This window comes from Nelumbo lutea, chromosome 4 (assembly GCF_056320005.1).
Source record: "Nelumbo lutea isolate HS-2025 chromosome 4, American lotus-T2T, whole genome shotgun sequence".
Classification (NCBI taxonomy): domain Eukaryota; kingdom Viridiplantae; phylum Streptophyta; class Magnoliopsida; order Proteales; family Nelumbonaceae; genus Nelumbo; species Nelumbo lutea.
Genome location: NC_142687.1, coordinates 61,350,400 through 61,370,689, shown reverse-complemented (window position 1 = coordinate 61,370,689; position 20,290 = coordinate 61,350,400). Strand labels below are relative to the sequence as shown.

The following is a 20,290-nucleotide window of genomic DNA, read 5'->3' as shown; positions in this document are numbered from 1 at the left end:
CTTCTTGTTGTCCTTGTAACTTGTTGTAGTGGTCTCTGCTCTTTTCTTCTCTGTGGGTCCGTTGTTGCACTCAGCTTCCCATTGTTGGTGATCTCCAGTTGAAGCCTCCTCGACCACAATGTACTTTTGGGCTTTCTTGAGGAACTCCATCTTGGTCTTCGGTGAAGTTTTGGCAACCGAGCACTTCATGGCGGAGCCCATTGATAGTAGCGTGCATAGAGACCATGGGGTTGAGGTCACGGACCTCAAGCTCTTCTTTTTTAAAGCGGTTAATATAGGATCGCAAACTCTTTACCTACTTCTGCTTGATGGACATTAGCAAGACCACGCTCTTCTAGCATCGTCTGCTACTGATGAATCGAGCAAGGAATAATTGGCGAACTGCTCCCATGAGCTGATTGACTGAGGCGGGAGACTGGAGAACCAACGACGGGCAACCCCCTTGAAAGTGGCCTAGAAAGTCTGGCACGTCAAGGCGTTGAAATACTAATAGAGTATCATGAGCACTCTGAAACTTTCTAGGTGGTCATCGGGGTCTGAATTCCCATCGTACATCTCTAGCATGGAAGTTTTGAAGTGCTGGGGGAGAGGCTCGAAGATGATATCCAGGGTGAAGACGTCCATATTCCCCATCAGATTGCTCTGGCTGGTTGAGGCATCAACTCGGTTCTCCTAAACTTGGCGGAGCTCATCCTTGATGGCCCTGAGCTTGGCTTGTAGTTCTGCAATCTGAGGGTCGGGTAGAGCATGCTCCCTGTCTTTGTTTTTGTGGGTCTAATGGAGGTTGGCACAAACTCTGGAGTAATCAGAGGTAGGACCGCGTGCCTCCCATTTGGCACGGCGGGTCATTCAAGACATCGTGGCGGTCCGAAACTGGCAGTTCATACGTATGTGATAAGAATGGCAGTTCATAGGAATGAATCAAAATACTTACATAGGATTCCCGACCACTCAATGCATTCTCATCCTAAAATTGATCCGGTAGATGGTAATAAGATAGTGGGGATGATCAGTTTATGGCTGATGTCTTTTCTTGAGGACAAGCAAAAGCTTAAGTATGGGGGTGTTTGATGTGTGTGCAAATTACACATAAATTTTGATGTTTATGCATGGTTTTGATGCTGATTTGTGTAAATTCTTGCCCCAGTTTAACTTGATTTCATAAAATTATCAAGGGAGACCAGCTTAGAAGAATGATAACATAAAACCATGGAAAATAGGCCAAGTGGAGGCAATTCAGCCCAGCTGGGAGAAAGGCCCAGCCAAGAATCCTAAGGAGGGCTATTCAGCCAATGAAGCCTAGGCAGCACTCCATTGGGGAACCCAAGGAGAGAGCCTAGCCCTTCAAGGGAGCCCATTCGACCCAACAAGAGGGAGGCCCATGTACAACTCAAGAGTAGCACAAAGTGCAGCCCCAGGAGCCTAAAGGTGGCAAACTTTCTAGAAAAGAGAGAGAGGGCTGAGGAGAATATATAAGGAAAATAGAAGGAGGGAAAAGGGGTTCAAAACTCCTTTGGTTCGAAATTCTTTTGGGAGAATTGAGAGAGAGGCGCGCAAGAGAGGAGAAAGGGGAAGATTCAAGAAGCTTCAAGAGAAGAAGAGGTGATGAATTCGAAATTGGAAAAGAAGACATTGGAGGAGATTAATCTAGGTTGTCTTCTTCCTTGAATTCTGTGCAATTGGTAATTGAATTCAGCTAGGGCTCATGTGTATTTTCTCCATTTATTCTTCTTTATTGCTGTAATTGAACCATGTTTCATGTAATTTCGAATCTGTAATTAGTTCTCTAGGATTATTCGAATTGGTTAGATTCGATTTTGATGTTTCTTGATTAGGATTTTAATTGTTAGAACAGCTGGCCGAATTAATCTTAAATGCTAGACTGTCTGAATTGCTTGATGAAAAATTTAGACAATCTGATTTCAGTTTGGCTGAACTGTTCTTCATTTTTGGAATTTCTAGATTGCTTGAGAAAGAGTTTAGAAATTTGGATCTGCTAATCAAAACCGAATTGAGTGCAAGGTTAGAGATAACCTGGTTATGTTGGGATAGTCCAAGAATTCATCTGAGTGAATAATCATAGTGACAAGATCAGCCCCTTTGTTGGACAAAGGTAATGGTCGGGGATGCACTCTCTCTGATGGAAACCAAAACTGTTGGCAGTTGATTTCAATCATTGAAATTTGTTTTGCAAAATATATTTATATAGAAATATACATATATACATAATGGTTTTAAAATGTTTGCAAAATGTTTTAATTCCTGGGATCCATGTGAGTAGAGAGTGCAACACTGTTCCTTGCAACCGAGGGAGAGGTGCTCTCTTGTCGGGTAGTGTTTGATCATTATGGGCTGAGAGGTTAAGTGTAATACCATTGAGGGTAATACCTGATGGGCTAATATTGTATCTGCCCACGGTCCTTGGGTTTTTATAAGGTGGCTTGGCTCAGGGACCACTTAATGTAAGTGTTGGGCCCATTAGGAGCCCATGTGATGGGCTCAAGGGGTTCACTCTCTTTTTCGGTGAATTCGGCCAGGCCTTGTAACAGAGGTTAGGTTGAACCCATGTGGATGATGTGTAGATCAATGTTTGGGTTCCACGCCATACAATGTAATCCAATTGGGCAACAATTTGGAAGATTAGTTGAGCACATAGACTTAATGGGCATAAAGCCCAATTCGAACTGATTTAATTAGATTAATTAAAGAGGGGCGGATCTGGGATTTGAATCAACAAATAGGATAATGGATTATTCTTATCCACTGAGAGAGTCTAGATCCAAATACATATTTGGATCTAATCTGCATATAAGATAAGGGCTTATCCTTATCTCTTAAAGAGATTCAAAATCCAAATAAAGATTTGGATTAAGAAACTTCTAATGGGATTAGGAGTTGATCTCTTTAAAGCTATAAATAGAAGAGGAGGGCAGACATCCAAGACCCTTAATTCAGATTATAGAAAGAGAGAAGACACCAACAGTAAGACTGCGCCATCTTCTGCTCTTGCGCCCTCCTCCTGCTACTGCCATTGCTAGTTCGTCCTCCACCTGTAGGAGCGATCAAGAAAGGTTCTTGATATCAGTTTTTGGTGAAAAACTTATTTGAAATCATGCTCACATACCCTCCATCGAATTCTTGCTATAGGATTTAATTCTTGTAAAGAATCACCTACTGATTTTGTTCCATCCTACACTATGTCATCTTTAGTGAGAGCAGTCTTTGGCCTCTCCTTGGGCGTGAACACCTTTGTTGGGAGTTATTATTTGTCCATATCAAGTATCTCCCTCTCTTATCTTTGGTTTCAAATCTGGTTCGGTTCTTGGTTCAAGATTGATCATTGAAAAATGCAATTTTTCTAAAATAGGGAATATGATTCCCAAATGGGAGAGAGAAATTTTTGAAATTTTGCCCTACCTACCTACAAGGTTCGGCTATCCATATGATGGATCTCTGATACCTTCAGTTTGAGAGAGCACAAGTTAGGCGGCAGCAAGGCCTTCACAATGTGGACACATCAGCTCTATCTGCGCAAATAGGTGCACTCAGCAAGAAAATATATGAGATGCAAATGACAACCATGCATGTTCAGTCCATCACTTGTGAATGGTGTGGGGGAGGCCATATCAGCACTGAATGCCAAGTTGGCAACCAGTTGCAATCCCCAGAGCAAGGAGACTTTGTTGGCAACTTTCCAAGGCAACAAGGAAATCGGTACCCTCAGGCCTTTAACACCGGATGGAGGGGCCACCCAAATCAGTCATGGCCAAATCAGACTATGCTGAAGCCTTTTCCCCAAAACTTTAATCAGTCGGAAAAGAAGACAAACCTAGAGGAGTTGATGACCAAGTTCATAGTAAGTGCTGAAACAAGATTTCATACCCAATAAGCATCAATAAAGAACTTGGAGAATCAAGTCGGGCAATTGGCACAAATGATTTCAGCAAGAATACCAGGCACTCTACCTAGCAACACCGAAGTGAACCCAAGGGAGCAAGTGCAAGCTATCACTTTAAGAAGTGGTAAGGAGCTGCATGAAGTGGAGAAGAAAGCAAGGGCTAAAAACAAGGTAGATGCAACCCTTCAAACAAAAAAGAAGGAGGAAGAGCAATTTGAACCGAAGAAGGAGAGACACCAACAACCACAAGTACCCTTCCAGAATAGGTTAAAGCAACACAAATTGGAGAAAGAATTCGGTAAGTTTCTTGAAGTGTTTAAAAGTTTACATATTAATATTCCATTTGCTGATGTTTTAGCTCAGATGCCACACTATGCAAAGTTCTTAAAGGAGATATTGGCAAACAAAAGGAGATTGGGAGATGTGGTTACAGTTGCTCTCAATGAAGAATGCTCGACAATCCTTCTCAACAAGCAGCCCCAAAAGCTTAAAGATCTAGGGAGTTTCACCATCCCTTGCACTATAAGGAGTTTGAAAATTGAAAAGGCATTATGTGAGGAGCTAGCATAAACTTGATGTCATACTCGGTTTTTAAGAAACTAGGTTTCGGAGAACCCTAACCTACTAGAGTTGCATTACAATTAGCTGATAGACCCATCAAGCATCATAGGGGAATCATAGAAGATGTGTTTGTTAAAGTAGATAAGTTTATCTTTCCAATTGATTTCATTGTATTAGACATGCAAGAGGATGTTGATGTTCCTCTTATCCTATGAAGACCTTTCCTAGCTATGGGGAAGGCAATGATTAATGTCTAACAAGGACAACTCAGCTTTAGGATTCAAGATGATGAAATAATTTTTAAAATGTCTGATGCTATGAAACATGTACCCTCTAGTGATAATTCTTGTTACATGGTTGATGTTATTGATTATATAGTTGATGATTGTTTTCAGGTAAACAGGTTGGCCGATCCTCTTGAACTTTGCATACAAGAGGGAGGAGCTGCAAGGGAAGAAAATGAAGAGATGTAGAGCATAGTAGCATACCTGAATGCCAATCCATAGTTTTAAGGGAAAGGATTTCTCAAGTTGGAGAGCTTAGACAGACTACCAATACCAACAAGCAAGCCTTCAACCCAATAGCCACCCACCCTTGAGCTGAAGCAACTCCCAACTCATTTGGAGTATGCTTTCTTAGCAGCATCATCAGCTTTATTGATTATCATATCAACAGCCTTGAGCCATTTGCAAAGAGAAAAATTGTTGTGAGTGTTACGGGAACACAAGACATCCTTGGCTTGGATGGTGGTCGACATCAAGGGCATCAACTCATCGGTATGCACGCATAGAATTCTGATGGAAAATGGAAGCAAGCCCTCAGTTCAGCCTCAAAGATGCCTGAACCCGAACATGAAAGAGGTGGTGAAGGCTAAAGTCATTAAGCTACTAGATGCTGGAATTATTTGTCCTATCTTTGACAGTTCATGGGTGAGCCCCATGCAAGTAGTGTCGAAGAAAGGTGGCATGACCGTTGTACTGAAAGAAAGAAATGAACTCATACCGACTAGAACCATCATCGAGTGGCGAGTATGCATTGACTATAGGAAGTTGAATGAAGCCACATGCAAGAATCACTTCCCTCTCCCATTCATTAACCAAATGTTAGAGAGGCTGGTCGGGCATGAGTACTACTATTTTTTGGATGGGTATTCAGGTTATAATCAGATTCCAATTGCACCGGAAGACCAAGAGAAGACCACCTTCACTTGTCCTTACGGTACTTTTGCCTATAGGAGAATGCCATTCGGGTTGTGCAATGCTCCAACAACTTTTCAGAGGTGTATGCTGTCAATATTTTCTGATATGGTGGAAAAGTTCATGGAGGTTTTCATGGATGATTTCTCAGTATTTGGCTCTTCATTTGCTGCATGTTTGAACAATTTAGAGAAGGTGCTTAGGCGATGCAAGGAGACACATCTAGTGCTGAATTGGGAGAAGTGTCATTTCATGGTGCAAGAAGGCATCATGCTTGGGCATAAGATTTCATAGAGAGGTATAGAGGTTGACAGAGCTAAGGTGGAGACAATTAAGAAGTTGCCACCACCAACATCCATCTGATATGTGATAAGCTTCTTAGGACATGCCGGGTTCTATAGAAGATTTATCAAAGACTTCTCCAAGATAGCTAAGCCATTGTCCACTTTGCTTTAGAAAGATGTGGCCTTTGAGTTCACACCCGAATGCCTAAAAGGATTCAACATTCTGAAGGACAAGCTGATCGGTGCACCCATCATGATAGCACCGGATTGGACACTTCCTTTTGAGTTGATGTGTGATGTGAGTGATTCAGCCGTAGGAGTTGTTCTAGGACAAGAAGAGAACTAAGAGATGGCATGATAAGAACTTGTTGAGACGTGATTTTCATGTGGACCAGCAAGTGTTGCTGTATAATTATCATCTCCGGTTGTTCCTAGGCAAGCTGAAATCGAGATGGTCTGGACCTTTCACCATCACACAGGTTTTCCCATATGGAACCGTAGAGGTCACTCACCCGGCACAAGGCACATTAAGGTGAATGGTCACTGCCTTAAGCCATATATAGTGGGTGGAACGTTACCTACTCCATCCACTGTATACCTAGATGACCGATGACCTCACTAGACTGCCAAGCTTCAGATAATTAGTCATAAACTATATTTGTTTTCTATTGTTCCTATTCATAGCAGTTGAGTTATTTTTCTTAGGTTGTGAATTGAGTAGATTACTGATCTCTTATAGTGTTCATCATTCTCTCTCTAGTTTTGTGTAGTTATGAGCAGCTAAAGGTTTCCCATCAAAATAGCTATTGCATAATTCATAATACTCTTCAGGGAAGTCCTCCAAACCCCTCTCTCCTTACTTGATGATGCTCTTCATGAAATTACCCTCATTGCTGGAGTCATCTTCACTCTCTAACACTAGGAACATTGAGGACAATGTTCATGTTAAGTGTGGGGGAGTTAGGCTGCAGCTATGCATCTCAATCACCCCAACACGTACATGCATTGATAGGCCAAATATACTGAAATTTCCTCAAGATTATTGCTGTTTATAAGGTGAATTCCAAGAGGGAATACAATGAGTTGAGGGAAATCTTTGTAAGTGTGAAACTCTAGTCTAGTGCATGATCCAATTTAATCACAATTCATGAGGTTAAGGAAGCTGAATATGACTTTCATCATGACCAGCCCTAACTACCTTCATGTGTATGATGCACTTGATTGAATTATTAACGATCACTCGAGCTAGTTCACATCTGAACTATTAATGCATGGGGTTCAACAATTGCAAAAGAAAAAGAAAAAAAAAGAAACAAGAAAGGGACAAAGTCTAAATGACTCCGTTATCATGAACTGAATAGTAAAACTAGCAGTTTATGATGAGTTTAGTCCCAACTCCGCTATTCCGAGCTGAATAGTAAAATTAGCATCTTGGAATATGAGAATTGTTATCTGCCTCTAGCCTGTGACCAGTGTGAGATGGAGAATAAAATGCACTCACACCAAAAGACAAAAAAAAGAGAAAGAAGAAAATGCCCCGTGTGAGATGGAGTATAAAATGCACTCACACCAAAAAAGGGGGGAAATAAAAGAATTCGGTGACGACTGAGGTTAAAAGGGACAAAAGTTGGTTTCACACTCAATTAGAAGCATTGACAGATTTGAGACCAAGCTCAAAGCAATGGTTAATTTAGTGGTCAAGGAGCTGAATTACATATTGAATGGGAGTGAATGTTGGAGCTTGAAGAATCTCAAATTCTCCCATTCCTTGGCTCTTATGTATGTGATAAGAATGGCAATTCATAGGAATGAATTATAATACTTACATAGATTTCCCGACCACTCAATGCATTCTCATCATAAAATTCATCCGATAGATAGTAATAAGATGGGGGTGTTTGATGTGTGTGCAAATTATACATAAATTATGATGTTTATGCATGGTTTTGATGCTGATTTGTGTAAATTCTTGCCCCAGTTTAACTTGATTTCAGGAAATTATCAAGGGAGACCAACTCAAGGGAAAGATAACATAAAACCATGGAAAAGAGACCAAGTGGAGGCAATTCAGCCCAGCTGGGAGAAAGGCCCAGTCGAGAAGTCTAAGGAGGGCTATTGGGCCCATGAAGCTTAGGTAGCACTCCATGGGGGAACCCAAGAAGAGAGCCTAACCCTCCAAGGGAGCCCATTCGACCTAGCAATAGGGAGGCCCATGTACAGCTCAAGAGCAGCCCAAGGAGCCTAAAGGTGGCAAATTTTCTAGAAGAGAGAGAGAGAGGGGGCTGAGAAGAAAACTATATAAGGAGAAGAGAATGAGGAAAAAGGGGTTCAAAACTCCTTTGGTTCGAAATTATTTTGGGAGAATTGAGAGAGAGCGTGCAAGAGAGAAGAAAGGGGAAGATTCAATAAGCTTCAAGAGAATAAGAGGTGTTGAATTCGAAAACGGAGAAGAAGACATTGGAGGAGATCAATCTAGGTTGTCTTCTTCCTTGAATTCTGCGCAATTGGTAATCGAATTCAGCTAGGGTTCATGTGTATTTTCTCCATTAATTCTTCTTTCTTACTGTAATTGAATCATGTTTCATGTAATTTCAGATCTGTAATTAGTTCTCTAGGGTTATTCAAATTGGTTAGATTCGATTTTGATGTTTCTTGATTAGGATTTTAATTATTAGAATAGCTAGTCGAATTAATCTTGAATGCTAGACTGTCTGAATTGCTTGATGAAAAATTTAGACAATCTGATTTCAGTTTGGCCGAACTGTTATTCATTCTTGGAGTTTCTAGATTGCTTGAGAAAGAGTTTAGAAATTCGGATCTGCTAATCAAGAACCGAATTGAGTGCAATGTTAGAGATAACTTGTACAATTCAGTTGGTGTTCATTCAATTTTGCAATGATGCCCTAGAATTCTTGATCTTAATGCATGCATGAGGATTATATTCTTGATAGAGATATACGAATCATTACTCATGCATAGCATGAGCATGCACTCGAGAGAGGCTGTTCATGGCATTGGGGTTTCACCAAACCAAAGTTAAATCCCAATTCAATCGAATGACCTAGAGAATTAATTGTTGAACCAAATCTGTTCACATAGAGCTTGTCTTCTCAATTGCATGCAAGGTGTTTGATTCAATGTGCTAGAGATAGTTTGTTAGTTAGAAATGCAGTTTTGGATTATGTATACATTTCAGTTTATTAGATAATAGATGGATGATACATTACTAGTAGTTGTTGTATAAGTCATCGTGGAAACGATACTCTATTCATCACTTTATTAATTGAGCGGCAAGTGTATTTGCTAGTGTAGCAATACGCATCAGTGGTGTTAATCTTGATGTTTGGCATTCTGAGAGTCTGAGTAAGTGCCACATACATATAGTACGGACAAGCCCAATGTAGATTTTTGAATTCCACTACAGATCTATAAGCATTCAAAATGTCAAAACCCCCCACTCTATTCATCAATGCATGCTTGTGAATTGGCATCAATTCCGAGATGGCACCTACCCCAATTGTACTTTGGGCCTAAAAATTTTGACCCTGGGTTAAACCATCATTTTCTCTAAGAGTTAAGGCCTCAAGTCTCCCAAATTTATCAAAAAAAAAAAAACCGAAAGAATAAAACAAGGGAAATATTATTGATTAATACCCTATACTTTGTACCTAGTGCCACTTTGGTCTCTAAACCTTAAAATGCAATAATTCAGTATTCAAACTTTCAAAACATGACAATCTAGTATTTGCCATTAATCAACGATTAACCTGCTTTTAAGTGGCACTTGAAAAGGACACAAATGCCTTTCAAATGTCATTTAGTTTTTTTATCAACCATCTAAAGGTTGACAAAAAATTAACAATTCCAAATCATTACTTCTTCCATTCAAAAAAATTAAGGTTATGGTTGTGTGGGCATTATAGTAACCCAACTTTCTTGAATAATATTAATTTTTGTTAATATTTAAATAATTAATAAAGAAATTTAGATGAGTGAGCACATTTATCTTTTTAAATATCACTTAACCATTCATTAACAATTAATAATAGGTATTCCGTTGTCACATTTGAAGGTTCATGTACTAATTTTAGTATTATAAAGTCGACCCAAAGTAAAATATATTAATCAAGAATTTTTTCCAGAAAAGATGTCATTCGACCAGTACAATAATCTGAAATTTTCCATAAAGAAATGTCATTCTCTTGCCTAAAATATCTTTCAGTAAGTTTCTTCTATTTATCACGCAAAATCTCTCTCTCTCTCTCTCTCTCTCTCTCTCCGTTATTCGTTGAAGCTTGTGCGAGTATCGGATATCGCCTTTGCGACCCCGCCATGGACCTAGATCTGTGGATTTCGAAGGTCAAAGAAGGGCAGCATTTGATGGAAGACGAGCTTCAACTTTTATGCGAATATGTAATCTTCTGAACGCTTTATCTTCTAGGAATTTCCTCATTCTGTCATGGGATTTAGCTATTTAGGGTTTATAAACCCTTCTGTTCGTGGTCGAAATTAGGGTTTCACGGACACCTGTAGATATTATGCTGACGAAATTATGAGTTATCAAGCTTTCTTATGCTAATGAATTCTTTTCCTGGTTTGTTATGCATTTGTTTCCTTTTGTTTTCTGCATTTAGGTTGAAATATGCTTAGTGGGTTGTGATCCTAGTTTTAGCTTATACCTTCAAAAATGTTGTTTGGTTCTTGAGGTAGAGGTAAAAACCCTGACTGATGTCATTATGTCAATGTTTGGTTCTTGAGGTTAGATGTCTCCGAAAATAGATAAAGCGTCATGGTACCATTTGCCAATGGCTCTGTGGAATGGAGTTGTATGGATTTATATAGAAGATTGAGATTCCAGCATAACTATAGCGTCCACTGGTAACGGACATTCATGATATCTAATATTTGGAAATTCATACCTGCCATCGTCTGCTAACATAGAAAAATCGCTAACCTTAAAATCAGAACATTTCTGTTTATATATCACTCTTCCAAATTGGATTTTTCCCTTTTCATTGAAATGGAGAATTTGAGACATTTTAAAGGGAGACTATGTTTAGTCTGGGTGAAACCCATGCATAAAACCAATGTCAAAAGTGATTTTATAGAGATCCTGGAATCTATAAATATTCCAGGTGTTGAATGTCAAAAGTGTTTAGCCTCTTGGGCGCTTTTTCTATTGTTGTTTTGGGTTCTATCTTAGCACCCTGGTGTTGAATGTACTCATCTCTCTTTTTTTTTTTTTTTTCTTTTTTAATTTTTAATAAGATCTTTTCTTTTATTTTCTTATCAAATAAAAGTTATTCCTGTAAGAGGCTATACAGAACAAAAGGGGAATACTAATTTTTAGGCATTGGCATAAATTAAGTGAAGGTTGTGTTTTTCTCCTTATATACATAGATGCTACCTCTACATTGATCCAGCAGAGCATCCATTTATTATGCTCTCAAATAAGATAATGATAATTCATGAGGAGGTTATGCTGTGAAGGGGATATGATATGTTGTAAAATGTAACAAATCATTCTTATTGGTTTGTGCTGCAAGCATGTACCTTTGTAGGAAAATTTTCTCTTTTTTTTGATGGTCTAGAATCTAATATGTTGGGCATGGTCTCTTGGAAATATAAAATGCATTAGAAAAGGTACCATCTCCTAATGCCTCAAAAATCTTAGAGTTTCTTCTATTTATTTTGTTCATCCCGACCCTTCCAAATCTCTCTCCCTCTTTATTCATTGCTCATTGAAGCTTGTGCATATCAGATATGCAACTTGACCATGGATCTATCTAGGTCTGTAGATACCTAGGCTCAGTTTGGAAGGAGTACAAATACAAATATGTACAGCGCAATTTGTATTTGTACTCCTTCCAAACTGAGCCCTAAGATCAAAGAAGGGAAATATTTGATGCAAGGGGAGCTTCAGAACTATTTTTTAGTGCAATTTAGGGTTTATATAACAGTTACAACTATTTGTGGCTGAAGTTAGGGTTTCAAGATTTCTGTAAATGTTGCGATTTTACTTATAAAAAAAAGGTTTTCTGTTGATGTTCCACTTATGAAAGTCTGTTCTATTGATGCTTTTTTTCCTCCAAGTTGGCTACACAATGGGGGGGGGGGGAGTACCCCATCCCGCAAACTCAGGTGCAGCAGGTGGGATTCAACCCCAAGTCTTCACTACAACCAGCCAGTGGACACCTTGTGCTGTTCTATTGATGTTTGCTAATTATATCATTAATTTTGTAACTTTGTTGGTCATAATGAAACCCCAGCCCACATCTTAACATCTGTCAATTCTCATATAATTTTTTTTCCAGTTTCTATATGCTCATTGTTGGTTTGCTTTAAGTCTTCTTGGTTGTTGTTCTCTCTTTTGTTTCTTGGTTAGGATCGTTGTAGGATATATTCTATAAATTATTGCCTTCTATAAACATATTAATTACTTTCCTGTCATCTCTTGGTTAGTCTTTTCTCTTTTGACATTCGTATGCTGATCTTTGCAGGTGAAGGAACTTCTCATTGAGGAGTCCAATGTCCAGCCTGTTAATAGTCCAGTTACTGTTTGTGGTGACATCCATGGGCAGTTCCATGATCTAATGAAACTCTTCCAGACGGGAGGTCATGTTCCAGAGACAAATTACATTTTTATGGTAAATTTTAAATACTTGCTTCTGTTAACTGCTTTATTGTGGGTTTTTTTGTTATGCTTTGTTTATTATCATATTCTTGTTTCCTGTATATATAATCATATAAATCCCTGGCAGGGTGATTTTGTTGACCGTGGTTACAATAGTCTGGAGGTTTTCACAATTCTGTTACTTCTTAAAGCAAGGTATTGATGATATTGTCTTGTGCATTTTGTTTCTGTTCAACAATTAAAATCGTGTCATAGCTTTTGAAATTGTGACATTTGGTGCTTTTTCATTGGTGACTGGAATGAAAAATGTAGAAAATAATATTCTTTCTAATTTTGGCCCAAATATGGTAAACGATAATTTAGATAACTTAGGTAGAACTAAAATATAGATAAAATAAAAATGAAATAGAGAAAAAATATGGGAAAAACGGGGCAAAGAAATTGGAACAGATGGGAATGCAGTTAGTAGTAGATTGACTTTTTTCCATGAAATATCATATTCTGAAATTTTGGAAAAAATTTGGTTGCAAGCTGGGTCGAAAACATGATATGAAGCATGTATTCAATCCATCAGAAGAAAAACATGATATGAAGCATGGTTTCAATCCATCAGAAAAAAAAAACATGATATGAAACAAAATGTGTAATCCTTTGTATATTTTAGCCACATCTTATATTCTTATTCCATCAAAAGATGATAATATGATATATTGGCCCATTATGAGTGGAACATAATATTATTTGTATTTGATAAGTCATCCTCCTTCAATCTGCAGCTTCGTTTTGTGATCCTCTCAAGAAGAGAGAAGACAAATCAGATTAGTACAGTGGTTTAAAAGGTGTGCCTCAAGCATGCCTAGGTACAGAGGCTGCACCTCGCCTTTGCCTGGGTGCAGGTACTTTAAAGATGTGTGCACCTTAGCTAAGTGTTGCACCTCTGCCCCCTGGACCCTGACTGAGCCCCTTAATTGCACATTCAGCCTTCTTAATACAAGACATTTTAAAAGATAAGGAATTATAATAAAATTGGATGGTTCATGTCAGCAAGTCTCTCTTTTGTTTTAAAAATATAAGAAACCAATCATTGCCTATTTTGATTAGACTAATAAATAGACCTAACAAAAAGTTGACCCAACCCGCGAACCCAACCCAACCCAACCCGAAAAAACAGGGTTAGGGTTTCATATTTAGCTACCTGAATGTGAAAATGACCTAACCCGACCCAACCCGGAAAAAAACTGGGTTGGGTTGGGTCAGAGGTCAACCCACTGACCCGATTGTCAGGGCTAATTGGAAATATTTATGCATTGTTAGAAGTTTCCACTCTTTAATTTTTTCTATTTAGTCTTTACTCTTTATTGTTTTACTCTTTGAATTGTTAAATGTTAAAGTTTTTTTTTTAAATTTTATATTTGGAATTTTAAGGTTAATTCCTTTAATTTTGGCATTTTCATGTTTTTTTTTTTTAATTTCAATTATTTTTTAGGATGACCCTAATTGACCCATGGGTTAGCATTTGACAATCCAACCGAAATCAACCTGATGTGCCTTGACCCAACCCGAGCCCGAACCACCCAACAAAATTGCCAAGTCTGCTAATAAAGCTGCACACTATTGAGGGGGGGGGGATTATTTTAAAAATCCATTAAACTTACTAATAAAAATAAGAAATTTAAATACAAAAAATATTAATTGATAGTTTTAATAATATTATGATATAAATACGGGTTTGATATATTGCAAATAGAACCTGTGTTCTAATGTTGTATTTTGTTTTTTTTTTATTCTTTTTTATTTTATTAGAAAACTTTGTATTAATATACTTTTAACTAATTAATTCATAATATTGTTAAAATTAATAATTTTTATGAATTGAGTTAAGACCTTTATCGTGCATGGTGATTGGTGCCCATACTACACAAGAGACTTACATAAAATAGAAGGCTCATTAAAAATGGTATACAAAAATTAATGAAAATTTAAAATGTAGAACCCGTTTTGTCACTTATACGAAGAAAAGCTGAACCGTTTTGTCTAAAAACCCGTAATGTGTGATACACGACACATGTAATAATTGCTGTTTTAGATCAGTCAGCCATTTCTGGGACTGATCTCAGCCTCTTGTGTGTATCTTTTTCTTAATAAATATTACTTTACCTTTTCCAAAAAAAAAATAATAATATAAATTGAAACCTAATAAGTAATATCTATAATTAATAAAAATTACAAAAGTTAATACAAATATTAAAATTTAACAAGTTTTTGTATAGGATAATTAATATTTGTAGGATAATTAGAATTAATACAAATATAAAATTAGTATAATTAATATTAATATGATAATTATAATTAATAATAAAAAAATTATAAAAAATAATAAAATAACCATTTATTAAAATATAAGATCATAATTATATTTTTATAAAAGTCAACATAGGTATTTATCTATTTTTTCCTTTTTTGCATTTTCTTTTGTTTTAAAAATATAAATTAATAATTATTGTCATTAACAAAGCTGTATATCATTAATATTTAAAGTTGCACACTATTACCAAGATATTGTATTATCAGAGGGAGGGAGATAATATTACAAAAGAGAGACAATTAAGAGAGTATTAATGAGAGAGTGAGTAGCATTTATATTATTAGAGAGAGAGGATGATGTAAGGATGTTTGGGTAGTTTAGGCTCCCCTTAAGGACTAAAGAACTCATGATACAAAACCCCTTAATTATTAAATATAATAATAATAATGTATAAATAAAATATTAATACAATATATTTTGGGGTAGAAAAAACAATTTTAGTTATAATAACATTACTACTAAGTAATGAATAAATAATAAGATATTAATATTAATAATTAAATATTAATATTATAAATAATTAATATAAAAATATTAATATCGATAATTAATAATAAAATATTCATTATGAATACTAAGATATTAATTATTAAAGACTAATAAAATAATTATAATAAAGTACTAATAAAATAATAAATTGTTAATAAAATTGTTGGTTGATTCCAATTCCGACTTCAAATGAACCAAACAAATGCAATCGGAATCCAATAATTATGTATAAATATATATTATGTATAACTACATAAAGTTTATAATTGATAAATTTAATATTTTATATTTATATACATTTATTATATATATACTTTAAAAATAATTGATTTTTTAAAATTGTGTTAATTTTTGTCATTTTAAACACTATTAATTTTTGTCATTTTAAACACAATAAGACGATTACAGATTAAATGCGAAAATGATCCAAAATCGAACATAATAATCAGATGTGAATGTAGATCTAGATTTCATAATCGAATGTAGATGTAGATTCATTTGGTTCTGATATGAATCCAAACTATTTACAATCTTACTATCCACATTGTGTGTGGTTGGTGTAGATCTAAGCTAGACCTAGCTTAGAAGAAAATAGTTTCTTGAGCCCGAAAATTTGTTGGTTTAGTTGGGTTTAGGCTCAGTTATAAACGGTCATCCCTAAGTAGGAGTCTTAAGACATTTATAATTAGGTTATTACTAGTGGGGACTTGTGTGATGCACGGGTTTTGTTAAAACAATTTGAGGCAAAAGGAGCTAAGGGTGAAGTTGGGTGGACCCAATCCAAGTCCAACCCTACTCAACCAAAACTTTTGCATAAGTTGGGCTTGAGTTTTTGAACTTCATGCTGGGTTTGGGCCTAACTAAACTCGGAGTAGGCTTAGGTTGAGGCCTTGGGTACTGATCCGATGCAATCTAAGCCTGCCCAACATTTTATGTTTTACATATCTATATATTATCAATCTATTTTACATGGAAATTGAGCTACAAAGATCAATATGCCCAAGTCCAAGCCTAGCCCAAGTAGGGATGGCAACAGAGTGGGTTCAAGAAGGGTTTTGCAAATTCTAGACTCTACTTGCCTCCCTAAACCTCCCAACCCGTACCCATAGCAAAACCCATAGTAGGTTGGATTTTGAGAATCCAAATCGACCCCACAAATGAAAATGTAAAACCCTCTTTGGCCCCACATTCAAGAATAGGGGTTTTAGGGTTTAGAACCCACATCTAATTTCCTATTATTTCTTGTTATATATAACTAATAAATAAGTAAAGTAACATAAATAAACAACAAAGTTTCCAAATATTTGATTAAGATGTAAAAAAACACAAACTATCAATTATCCTTCACATCAAAGTCAAAATATTATTAAATTCAACACCTAGTATACAAAAGTTTAAATGCTTTCCAACAATATGTGGGTTGGGTTTACCCTAGTACCATACCCTACTCATAACATACGGGTTGTAGAGTCCCAAGACCCGACTTGCCCCCAAACCCATTCTTCAAGCAAAAACCCGCCCTGTTGGGGTGGATACCCATCGGGTAGGGTAGAAATTGCGCCTAGGTTGGTAAGCTCAAGCTTAACCTTGAGTTGGGCCAAACCTAAGCTTGAGGTTTGAGACTTAGGATTGGGTTGGCCCTTAGTCCGACCCAACCCACCCAAGTTGCACCCCAAAAAAGAGGGTTGTGACATTCCTAATTGTATTAGTTTTTATTTTCTATTACGTTGTTTTAACTTTTACTAATATTTTATTTAGTATTAGTTTTTATTATTTTAAATGGACTAAAGGATTTTAAATTAATAATAATTGAATGTAAAACTAATAGTTTTATTATTTTATAAAAAATTGTAGTCTCATTATCAAATTATAAGATTTAATTTTGAAACTAGAATTAAACATGTATTAATTTATATTCACTTTCTTTTTAAATAAAAAAATATTGTATTAATAAAAATTATTAAAATATTTTTTATTAATTTGTATCATTTTTATATATAATTTTGTATGCAAGAAACATGATTAATAATTATCTGCTTTAACCAATAAAAGTAAATTAACTAAATAAAAGTAAATTATTAAATAACCCAGGTTAGGCGTACACAAAGTTAACTAACTACTAATTAATTAGTTTTAACTAATCAACTTAATTTAATTAAGCTAATGAAGTAAATTAGTTAAGGTACTCAAGTTAATTTAATTTAACTAACCTCTCTTTGATCCTAGCATGACCTACCTAAAGAAACTGAAGATCATGAACAAAAAAAAATCTGACCTTCCAATGGCATTAAGAAAAATTAACCCCAAGAACTCCCAAATCTTTTGTAAAACTTTGCCAAAAAACCTTTTAAAATAATAAAATGAAACATATCCTAACTTGTGCTCCAAAGAACAGAAGAACAAGATGACAGAATGCAACGAACAAAATGCAAATGTAGCATCAGCTATGGCACGTCTTCCCCCCATTGGGTTTACCCGGTCATCTTCTGTCAATCAACTACTGAAAGAGAGCAGGAAAGATAAAGAGAAGGAAAGAGTACAACAGAGTGAAAAGACGTTATGGGAGTGAAACCAAGAGTATTGGAACTAGAGATTAGATAGAGCTGTAACTCAATTGTAGAAAGATTTCCTACTGTATTGAGTAGAAGATAAATAGAGAGAATAGACTGTAGAGTTTCAAATGTGGAAAGATTTCCTACTATATTCGGATAGAGGAGAGAGTTTGAAAGGTGGGAAGATTTCCTACTATATAGGGATTAGTTTCCTATTATATTTGGTTGGATTCCTGAAATCATGATATATATTATACATCTAATTACTTGGGTCCAAAGAGAAGATTGTTATTAATTAAATAAATACTGTTAATTAATTAATTAATTACTATTAATTAAATAAATACCGTAAAGAATAAATATGGTATTTATTTTAAATTTTCAGTAGTTATTCTATAATGATTTCAAAATAACCAGTAATTATTTGAAAGTAATTAATTTCAGTATATATTTTAATTTTCTGTGATTATTTTAAACTAATTTCAAAATAAATTTTAAGTAAATATTTTAAATTTCAGTAATTTTTAGTGATTTTCAGATTTTTTGTAAATTTTGATAATTTTTAGCAAATTTCAGAAAATATATTCAACATTCTCTATTAATAAATATGGTATTTATTTTAAATACCATTATTGACATTTTCTATTAATAAAGAGTAACGCAGTGCCGAACACTGCCTCGATTGATTTTCTCCATTATTGATTTGCCACATGGTGTATTGAAGATTTGTGAGTGGATTAATTAGAAGAAGGGTAGAAAACTAAGAGATGTATTGGCCTTGTTTTCCTACCCTATCATGTCTCCTCTCACAATTAGGTATTAGGGAATGTGAAGTAGTGGGTCAGGTATGATGATGTGGCTTCGTGAGAAAGGGAGAAGACACTGATGACATGGCTTCATGAGGGAGCAAGAAAGGCTAAGATGAGAGGGGCAGAGAGTTCTTCATCGGAGTAGTGGAGAAAGATTAGGCCACCTACGTGGTACCTTCTACTTTACTGTATATATATAGATTAATTTTAATATTTTAATTAAATTTTATAGTTTTTATATGGAATGCAAGTGATTTATTTTATTATATTTAATATTTTTTTAACTTTTTATTATTATTTTATGAACTACTAATTTTTATTAATTTCTTAATTTTTAAAAGTTGCTAGGTAAAAATTTGCTAAAATTTATTTTTATTTATTAGGTTTCGAATTACAGTTCTATGACAATTAACCATATAATAGGACTCGAATGTGAATAGGGATGACAATGTTCCCCATCCCATCGGGTACTCAACTGTTCCGACCCGATGGGACTGAGGATGTATATTGCCTTGTTAGGGATGGGGACGGAGATGGGTACGAGGCTTTGTTTCATAGTCTTAAACCTTGAGCTTGGACTATTACTTTAATTATGACTAAAAAAGTTAATCTATAGATTAATTTAATTATAACATCTAATGATTAATAAAGTAAATTAAAACACTAACGGATGATATGAAAAAATAATTATTTATTGAGTAATTAGCAATAATTTATTATTTTTGTTAAAAATTATTAATATAATTAATCTAAATTATTAAATTATATTTAACAAATTACTAAAATTATTAATATAATTATAAGTTTCCATTGTTTCACTTTTCCTTTGATAAATCCCGTGCATCGCACGGGTCCTCGCTAGTTAAAAATATAAAATCAAACTTTTATGTATAATTAAGGAACATTTAATTCAGAATATATGTATATATTTTTAATTAATACTATTTTCAATATTTTTTATTTTTTAAATTTCCTGTGAATATTCTTTTTTGTATTTTTCATTTTTTTGAGTTTTTTTTTTCTAAATTTTTCGAATTGCCTGGAAAGGCCTGCAAAAAAGCCTCTTGCACTTTTTGTTTTTTTGCGCATTTTATTGTTTTGTTTTGTTGTGCCAAAATCAAGAACAATAAGCCCAGAAATCTTTCATGGTGAAAATATGTTTCCTTGATATGGTGATTGTGGTGGTTTCTTCATTGCAACTTCTGAGAATCTCTTAGTTATGTTTTTTTTTGATCAATAAATCTCTTAGTTATGTTGTGGCTTTGTCATTGTATTATCATTGTTTTCTTGGTTTCGAAACTTGAGTAGTCTAAAGTGAGCCAAGTGCTACTCATAATTTTGGCAATGGAATGCATTTTAAAATTTTTGGGGTAATTGGTGAGATATTTTGCTTTGTGTTTTTCACATCTTCTGGACTATAAAAAATAGAGCTTCTCAAAATATGGACCTTTTTTTGCTTTTGTGTTAACCAGGTTACTTAATTGAAGTTCATATTTCCTTTC

At 35.3% G+C, this 20,290-nt stretch overlaps 2 protein-coding genes across 3 annotated transcripts in view; both read left to right on the top strand.

Moving 5' to 3' along the window:
• Window positions 1–3,934: 3,934 nt before the first annotated feature.
• Window positions 3,935–4,468, top strand: LOC148860835 (uncharacterized). Its single transcript, XM_088984978.1, has one exon. The coding sequence runs from the start codon at window positions 3,935–3,937 to the stop codon at window positions 4,466–4,468; it is 534 nt and encodes a 177-aa protein (XP_088841104.1).
• Window positions 4,469–10,008: 5,540 nt separating this feature from the next.
• The window catches only part of LOC148860834 (phytochrome-associated serine/threonine-protein phosphatase-like), a 37,554-nt gene continuing 27,272 nt past the window's right edge, over window positions 10,009–20,290 (top strand). Inside the window, exons 1-3 of one of the 2 annotated variants that reach the window (XM_088984538.1) lie at window positions 10,009–10,352; window positions 12,440–12,586; window positions 12,701–12,768. In XM_088984538.1, the coding sequence (XP_088840664.1) occupies window positions 10,131–10,352; window positions 12,440–12,586; window positions 12,701–12,768 (437 nt within the window). In that variant the 5' untranslated portion in view covers window positions 10,009–10,130. The remainder of the gene's footprint in view (window positions 10,353–12,439; window positions 12,587–12,700; window positions 12,769–20,290) is intronic. The other variant, XM_088984539.1, reaches the window with a different exon arrangement.

What these genes read in the sequence shown, in the direction of transcription:
- LOC148860835 (XM_088984978.1), top strand. Translation starts at nt 3,935, where the DNA reads ATGATTTCAGCAAGAATACCAGGCACTCTACCTAGCAACACCGAAGTG.